Source organism: Protomyctophum bolini, assembly GCF_963924005.1.
Source record: "Protomyctophum bolini genome assembly, chromosome: 22".
Classification (NCBI taxonomy): Eukaryota; Metazoa; Chordata; class Actinopteri; order Myctophiformes; family Myctophidae; genus Protomyctophum; species Protomyctophum bolini.
The window spans coordinates 27,158,990-27,168,826 of NC_137883.1; the positions used below are offsets into that span (position 1 = coordinate 27,158,990).

The following is a 9,837-nucleotide window of genomic DNA, read 5'->3' on the forward strand; positions in this document are numbered from 1 at the left end:
AAATGACACTTCACATATCAGTAGATATATATCTATATAATAATATTTTTATATTTGCAGAGAAGAATTACATTATTTTGTTAACAATGCAACTATGCAAAATCGTTGCACATAACTGTCAGGGCAATCGTGTTTGACATTATGCATCATGATTTTACGGCATTGTTTAGGAGGAAGAGGTTGTGCTATTGTGAGAATACAATGGAAATTCACATGGCTTCATTTAGATTCCCTTGAGTCGAGTACCGTTTGCAAGTTGTGAATTCAATGTGGTGAACACACTAATTATGTCACACTGACAAATGAGCGTGCGTGCACACACACACACACACACACACACACACACACACACACATGCCGAATTCCATCACAACACTCTCCATGTCCATTATGTCTTGGTGTCAGCTTGCGCCTGGGAGCTGAAGGACAGTTTATCCAGGTAGGTTAGAGCCTTGCATTTCACCAGACCATAATACGTCTTCAACAGTGAACACTTGCCATCCTCTTGCCGCAGGTCTGCCCACACCGTGCCCAGCTCCTGACTCCCCATTCCCGCCGAACTGAACAGATAGCGGTAGCAGCAATCATTGTAGCGGATGTGCTTCTCCCCCGAGAACCTGGCACTATGTGTGGGCACCACACCTGCTCTCTGAGCACAGAGGCCCACAAATACGTCAGCAGGCACAGGGGCACGGACGACTGAGGAGGCCACATATACCTTACGGACAACATCCTGGGACAGTACGTACGCTGTACCCGCACAGTAGTCAGGGAGGTACTTATCAGGGTAGAGGGTTAAGGGAAGGTAACCAGGTCCGTTTGGGTCACGTTTGGGGGAATCTCTATGGATCACCCTCCCCAGATAGAGATCCTCAGGGTGCCTATGCAGCCCCAGCAGGTAGCCTACCAGGGCAGGCAGATTCACAAACACAGAGTCTTCTGTCAGCATGACGAAGCGGGCCGCAGGGCAGAAAGTGATCACCCAACGAAGCGCCATCACCGTCATTAACATCCGCCCGTGGAGGGAGGAGTCCACCGTGGTGTGACCCTGGACAATGTCAGCGTATTGACGGGACTCCTTATCGATGGCGTCTTGTGCTGCAGACGTCGTGGGTGACCCTATGAAGAACAGAGCCTGTGCTGGGTAACTCTGGACGTGTGTCTGATTGGCCCAGGAGCTCCTCACTGCGTCCCTCTGGGTGATGTTGCCTGGGGAGCTAAATACTAGAGTCAGGAGGAACAAGTCAGGGCTCCGACAGGCGTCGGGGTTGGTGATGGGGTAGGCCTGCGACACGTTCTCCTTTTCGAGGCTCAGATCTAGCTTCCTGGCCCTCTCCCGTACATCTAGGACCGAACCGTCCGTGTACACACCTGGCGTCGGCTGGAGCAGGTACTCCTCGACAAAATCGGCCCCAAACAACAGGGCGTGGAAAAGTAGAACATTGAAAAGCAGAAAACACCATTGGTGGGTACGCAGCCGGCACAGAGAGAACTGGAAAACCAGACAAGAGGGGCAAAAAGAGGATAATAGGAAATTACATGTAGGCTGATGAAAAAATACAAATAAATCCAACTCTGAACGCTAGCAACCCTATCCTGGGCATTGTCAGAAAGTAATAGGTCAAAATTCAGCATAAATAGGCAAACATTTGGTTAAAAAAAAGAAGAAAAAAACGACTAATTACTGAAAACCAAAGCCAGGCACACTCAATTACACATTAGCAACAAAGCATTAAGACTTTACCTCCATGATCGCTTATTCCTTCCTACTGTTCCCCAGTGTGCTGGAGACTCTGGGGAGTAAACAGCGAGCATCAGTGTGGTCTGCACACACACACACACACACACAGTAAACAGAAGGTTTCCACTGACGAGTAACTCTAGCAGCAAGTAACACTACACCATCACCCTAACCAACGCCTCCATCATTCATACATTAATGACATGTCCCATGCCATTGCTGACCACACAAACATTTTCGTTTAATACATTTCAAACATTTCAAAAATGTTTTAAAAACCTTCAATGCAAAAACTATGTGGGCTGTTACCACACCTTAGAAAGCATGAGTGTCTATCTCAAACACATCTAAAGATTGGACAGTATTAAGATGTTGATAATGATTTTGTATTCATTTTTAGGGCCCCAAATCATACCCTAGAAAGCACTAGTGGCTATTTAACAACAACAACAGTCATATTTTGACAGCATGACTGCATCATCATTTCACCCCCCTCCCTATTTAAATATTGGACAGTATCAGGGTGTTGATATTCATTTCGTATTCATCCTTAGGGACCCAAATCACACCTTAGAAAGCAAAATGTGTTTGACTGGGGAGTCATACCTTTTGACAGAACTGCACTGCCTTCCAAAGTTTTCAGGAGTGGCCCGTTTTGTACAAAATGCTGCACATGTTCTGCTCATCCAGAATTATTTCCTCAGAGATGAGTGATCTGGCTCTGCATTCCCTCAACAAAATGAAGACATTTTTTGCAAAAAGAAAACCAAACAAAAAAACATTTTGCCAAACATCCCACACACTCCAATCCTCCTGGTGGAGACTTGTGCCCAGAAGGGCACTTTTTCTAGTTTAAAACACAACTAGAGACCTTTGTTTGCCACATGCCTTTCATGTTACTTTTATTTTACTTACACTTCTGCACTGCAACTATACATTTATGTAACTTTCATTTCATCCTAATGCCATTTAATAATTATATGTCGTTTAAAGCACATTGAATTGCCTTATTGTCTCCACCAGGCCGAAGGAGTGTTTTGCACTCCGTCTGTGTGTGTCCGTCCGTTACCAGCTAATCTCCGGCACCTTTAACCCGGTCGATGCCAAACTTTGCACACACTCCCTAGATGCCAACGAAGAACCTCTGCCCCAAACTTTACAGAAAGGACGACTTTTGTAAAACACTGCATTCTTTTGATATTACAGATTACGTCCAAAAATCCCACAAATCATTACACAGTATCTCTATAGTCATGTGCTCAAGACGGATATGTCCGATATTTCATATTCCATCCTAATTGGCTAATGTTGGCTTTCAGAATTTGCAGGATTGGCCCGTTTTGAACAAAAAGCCTTAAATCGTGTACGCAGTGTGCAATTTACGTTAAATATTTCACGCACTTTCCTACTAGGCTGAGGAATATATCCCACCCTTTTCACATTGGCCTGTTATAGCAAAACACATTTTTGGAAATAAATGCCTCAAATCATCCCATTGCCATCAAAGGCGTAAGAACAAATTTTCACATTGGCCTATACAAGGCCACAACCTGACCTGGCCTGGTGGAGACCTGTGCCCAGAGCACTTTTTCTATAATATGTCTTATTATACAAATAAATTACCTTTGTTGACTAGTTTGCTCTGATCAGGCACTTGTAAATCTGTCTGAATCAGAGCATACTCTACTCTTTGGGATTGAGTTGCAAATCCTTCACCAAATTTGCCTAATACAGCCAATCTACAAGCTCGCAACACGTTGAGTTTATGGTCTTTATTCTTCCCCCGAATAATAGGGGATGTTGGGGTTTTTCTGTTAATAGTAAGAGAAATTTATGAAAATCTAGGAACTAAATCGTTACGAAGAAAGTTCTTCACAAATATGTTTCTAAAAGGTTACTAAAAGATAGAAATTCATTCAGTCAGTCATTCAACCATATCCTTTAACATCCTATATAAAAGGCAAAAAAGTCCTAATTTCATCACTCTTTAAGTAGCATGTGACATATGAAACTAGGGGGTTTTCATGAATCCGAATCCATTCCAAGCATTAGTTTTGCACAAAAAAACACTCCTTGGGAGGAAAATATGGCAGAATTTAGCCCAAGGAGTGTTTTTTGTGCAAAACTAATGCTTGGAATGGATTCAGAATCATGAAAAACCCCTAGTTTCATATGTCACATGCTACTTAAAGAATGATGAAATTTCCTTATTTTAGTACATAGTATTAGACACCTTTAGAAACACATTGGTGAAGAAATGTCTTGTTAACGATTTAGTTCCCAGATTGGTCAAATACCTGATAAAATGACAATGTTTATCCTTACATTTTTCATTTAATAGTTACATAATACACAGGACATGACAATTATTTTAAATAAACACAAATAACACATTTCTGAAGCATATTAAAGATTAACTTTGGTTGAAGGAAGTTCAGGTTGTAATAGTAACCGCAGTAAGCATTAAACACAAATGTTTTAATATTGATATTTTCACAACTTGTGGAATATTGATATTAAAGTTGTGAAAATATTAATAGATTACACACTGGAAGAGTTACATGTAAAAGACAATACACAAAAAACAAAATAAAAGTATCCAAAAGTACAAATATACATTTTATTTTTTAATATCAATGTAAGTAATGTAATGTAATTATGGATAAAAAATTATCAATTGCTACAATGTCATTTTGAGACCCCCCCTTAAAAAGGAAAAAGAAAAAGGGATCACTTTAAAATATATATCTACAAGTTGTAAAGGTATATTGTGAGTGACACATTGTGAGCTTGTAGATGACTATTCTCACTATATTTGAAATAGGGCTTAAGTGGTTCATTCACTTCTTCAGAGTAACCAAAACCATTTTTAACTGCGACATTTCTAATGGTTACCCCTGGGCCAGTGAAGTAAAATATATAATGTATAATTCATCATTTATTTAAATGTAATATCTATGATATGCAGAATTATATGTTCCTTAAAAATAAAGAGTTGGGCTCTTGACTTATGGTACAAACCAAAACTATGAACAACATATTTTTTGTTTTACTGTCCACTATATGATGAATTAAGACATTTGTTATTTAAAAAAATGTCAATGTGTTAACTTTTTTTTGGCTAGATGATTAGGGAAATCACACCTGTGTGAACTTGCGGTGCAACTATACGGTTATTGTTATAGTTACTGTACTGAAATCCTGTACTACTCGTACTGTAGGCCTACTGTACTCTGTAGTACTAGTATGTACTCATACTGTACTGTACGGGATCTGTGCATAATTCCGACAGAGCATTAGTGAGACATGCGGGAACCGCTCGAACATGCGCTGCTCCCGTGCTTGCGGTTATGGTTAGGTTAGGGTTTGAGCCAGGTAGGTTGTCGTTTGTCTGACCAATGACTGGAGTGTTGGCTGATTAATGAATATCAACATCCTAATACTGGGGGGTCAAATTATGACCCCCCAGCAATTCCTGCTATGACCCCCAAAAAACACTTTGTTTGAAATAGACACTCATGCTTTCCAGGGTGTGATTTGCGGTCCTAAGGATGAATACAAAACTATCAACATCTTAAAACCAAAAGGTTGAATTGGGGGTTTGAGCTCACATGCCCTTTTGATGTAAATCAAAAGGGGGGGTAACCTGTCAAGTGGGGAGTGTTGGCTGGGAATAGTAGGACTAAGGCCCTATACTGTAAGTCCTCTCTGGGGGGGGGGGGGGGGGGGGGTGTACTACCTGTCAGTGTTGGGGAGTGTTGGCTGATGAATGGATATCAACATCCTAATACTGGGGGGTCAAATGACAGGCAATTCCTGCTGTCGAAATATGACTCCCAAAATAGACTAAACTACTGTAAGTACTGCACCCGTACTGTATTGTGCGAGTATGTGCTCATACTGTGATGTACTGAATGTACTCTGCACTGCAGTGATGTAGGCCTACTGTAAAAAAAAAAAAAAAGTTACGTTTCAGTAAAGGTATTTTCGCTTTAGATAAAGATTTATACATTTCTTATTTCTGTTCGCTTTCAATGGAGTTTGAAAAACATGCAATATATTGATGTAATGATTAAATTAATGTATATGTTGTGTCCTATAAGTCCATGTTGGCTGGGCACCTCTGGTGCATGGCACAAATAAAATCTCTCTCTCATCTATAGTACTAGACCTGTACGTGCCCGTCGCAGTATAGTAGGATGCACTTTTACCTTCCTAGAAATGTATTAGTGGAGTCAAAAGTGTACATGTAATTTTACATGTAAATTAGTGCCACACATACTGTCTACACTTATACTGCATGTTAGTTTGTTTACAGTATATATATAACACACACACACACACACACACACACACACACACACAGAGAACAGCTGTGTGAAGGAAAACCTCGTGGGCGCAGACTGTCTATCAGTCTGCGGAGACATGGCATGTGTTTGACTGAACATCATACAGCCACCGTGATTGGAGGAGAGACCTCAGCGACCAGTCAAACTCACTGAAAGGATTCTCTGTGGAAGCTTGACATGGACAATGACCACTGGTTCTCTGTGGAAGCTTGACATGGACAATGACCACTGGTTCTCCATGAATTTGTCCCCAACCTGCGATCCGAGGGCAACTCTGAGAGTGTACAAAATTATCCTGGGTGTAGATAGGAGTAACAGAAACAAAAAAACAAAACAAAAAATGAAATGGGGGGTCCACGCAACCTAATGCATATGAAACTGAATTTGTCCTCTTAAATTAAAATGGTTCAGTATACTGTCCAATCTTGGGAGATTACAGTGCTCTACATTTTGTTTCCACCGTCCACCGTTTCCAAGTAGGCTAGATTTTGAAGCTGTAAAAATGTTGTTAAAATTAATTAATTGGAGTTCTGATGCACTGTTGTTGATCTGCTATACCTGTCCGACACCTTCAAAATGGCAACCATTTGCAAGCCCCATTAGTACGCATTCTCGTCTAGTGTGTGTGTGTGTGTGTATATATATATATATATATATATATATATATATATATATATATATATATATATATATATATATATATATATATACACACACACACACATACATACACACAGACATACATGACTACCGCTATGGTGTGAATACATTTTGACAGAACTAATGCAAGCAATATGTACATTGTACCTGTACATCTTTGTGAGAAATAAAAGGTCCTATTGCACCACCTACTGGCAATGAATAAGACAGAGAGTGGAGAAGGTTCCATGTGCACAGCAGTTGAACATGGGTCATTCGGTCCTAAGGGATAGGACCACCTACGGAGTGACCAACTCCTGCAAGACATACCTTCCTCGGTTGTTCCAAGAAAGAAGACGGAGGACAAGATTTATCCAGACATCGAGGCCAATACAACCAAACTGGCCAAGTCTGTCTCTGGATTTCAATGAGAAAATGGGTGCGTAGGCCAACCACTGTCACATCAAGGACGCCAAAGCTGCTGCCAAAGAGGGAAACATATTAAAAGGCCTGGAGGGCTACAAAAAGGCCTTTCAAATCATTCCCAGTAAAGAACTAGAGACTAGAATTAAGATAATGGAGGCCTTTCTGGCAGATCAAGAATCTGAGAGTGACGGTTCCGAGACCGTTAGCATAAAATGGTCTTTGGCTCCTCAGAGAACACTATGACAAGATGTATTATTATTATCTGGACCTTTGTAGATCCAGAGAGTTCCACGAAACTTGGATTAGAGATTAAGCCGGGATTTAACAGATATCCTGGCTTAATATATCCTGGATCAGCGATTAACCGGTTTCACGAAAGCAGGTTAATCTTTCCAGCTGGTCTGCTTTTTTTTGTCTATGATTAAAGCAGAACACAATTTTGTGACAATTTAATTGAACTTTTCTGAAGGTTTCTTCAGTTTCGACTTCGTCAGGTTTCATTCATTCATTGACATGGCATCAAGGCGCAGATAAGCAATGCCCTGACCCGGAACAAAACTTATTTCAACTGGACCCGTGGCCCTGGTCTGATGGGTCACATAGGGGTGTGGAGCCTTACACAGCCCAGTGCAGCACCAGCACCAACCTACTCCGCACCACCCCCCAGAACAACAGCACCGAGCACCAGACCAGTGCCACAGTTCACCACAAGACACCCCAGCACCTGGAGACCCAAGCACCGCACCAGGCCCCAGCACCACTGAAACAGAAAACAAGCTGAGGAAGCTCTTGGACGAAAAGACGGCGCTTTGCGCAAAGCAAAGCAATACAGAAACTACAAAAAGCCAAAAAGCCGTCATCATCATCATCATGGTATCACCTACCTCATCGCCCGACTGCGAACGCTGCCTACGGCTGTCCCAAGAGGTTTCCCAGCTAAAGTCAAGAGTGTCCAGACTTCACCAGATCAGAGCTGACGAAACTCTTCTCGACGGCCTCTGTCCAGACGAGCCTACTCCTGCACTCCTGCACTCCGAGATCACTGCTGGTCCTGGTGCTGCCGCCGCTAAGGAAAGGCTGGAGCCGCTGGACGCAACCCTCCCGGCTGTCCCAGACCGCTGGACCTGCGGCGGTGCCAGGCCGAAGGAAACTCGCTCACCGCTCAGGTCAGACCTTGACGAAACACTCCCCGCTCCCGGTTCCATTCCACTCCAGTACGCTGGAAAATGGTCTCCCGAGGCCCCCCTCCCCGTCCTTTCACAGTCCAGTTCGAGCAGACAAAAACCGACTTTCTTTGCCTTTTAGATTTTTTAACTAGTGGCCTTAAATTTATCGTCTCCGGTCCCATCCCAATCTTCATGGGCAGTGATGAGCGCTTCACGAGAATTGCCAGCCTAAACACCTGGTTAACAAGGATCTGCCGCGCCCACGACATTATCTTTATAGATAATTTTTTATCTGTTCTGGGGCCGTGCACTTCTGTTCCGCAATGACGGTCTCCACCCGAACAGGCATGGCCCGCGGTGTAAGCCACCACACAGAGCTGACCGCAGATAGGTCCGTCCACTATTGACGTCCCCCGGTCTGTCCCAGTATAGTTCTGCCCTGTTCCTCCGCCCCATCTCCACTGGGCTCGGACCAAAACACTTCAATTCATATTCACACTTCAATTCATACTTACACTTCAATTAATATTTACACTCTCATTCTATCCCTGTTAGAATTACTCCCAGGCTGAACAGTAATCATCTCAAGCGTCCTGCACATCCAACAGCAAATTCTATTTTTTCCAATTTATTATCAATCACACCTTCCATCCAGCTTTCCCCGACAAAACACAAAGAGGTTCTACGAATGGCACTTTTAAATACAAGGTCCCTTAATAAAGATAAAACGTTTTTAGTTAGAGACCTAATTACAACACAAGCTGGACTGCTTGTTTTTAACAGAAACATGGCTTACTACCGATGCCCTGGCTGTTCTTATTGAGACATCCACCCCTAATTATGATTTCTTCTACTGTAGCAAACAAAGGGGTTAAACTCTACGAGCATCTCTTTTGATCAATTTAAGTCCTTTGAATATCATGCCTGCCTACTAAACTGCCAATGTCAACAGTCTATAGACCACCAAAGCTGCCCAACTTTTTAACAGATTTTATTGTTTATTGGTGCTTCGTACTGGGAACCCGGCCTGTCAAAAATGAGACGAGTCCATCTGGAGAAAGACAGGTATGTATGTTTGGGAATAGTAGATATAGTAGAAGTGGTTGCCTGGAAATCAGAGTCAGACAACCTATCTAACCCACTGCTCCTTGGATGCTGTATTAATAGCGGCCATTGCTCTTTATAGTTAGGATGGGTGAATGCAGGGGATGAATTTCACGTATGGCGTGCAGATGTAGAGTTAATGAATACCCCCCCCTAAACAGCTCAAGGTTACAGAACTATTATTATAACCAAACAAAGCATCATTTTTGCACATTCTTTCCACATTTGTACTCATGGTGGATCTAGCTATTTCTTCCTACTTGTAAATTAAAAACCTTTCTATCAGACCACCCCGAGGCGGCAGAGTGTGGATGGTAGGGAAGACGCCACACCGCGGAAGCCCTTGGGCAGCCCCAGCCGAGCAACCTCCAATCAAAGCAACCCTAGAATACTTTTTTCCACCATTGATAGT

General features: G+C 42.5%; 1 protein-coding gene across 1 annotated transcript; it reads right to left on the bottom strand.

The window, feature by feature from the left end:
• Positions 1-388: 388 nt before the first annotated feature.
• b3galt9 (beta-1,3-galactosyltransferase 9) lies at positions 389-1,750 on the bottom strand (the record flags this gene model as incomplete). The annotated part of the gene is made up of 2 exons (XM_080755651.1): positions 389-1,492; positions 1,745-1,750. The coding sequence occupies 2 exons, from the start codon at positions 1,748-1,750 to the stop codon at positions 389-391; spliced, it is 1,110 nt and encodes a 369-aa protein (XP_080611777.1).
• Positions 1,751-9,837: the final 8,087 nt, after the last annotated feature.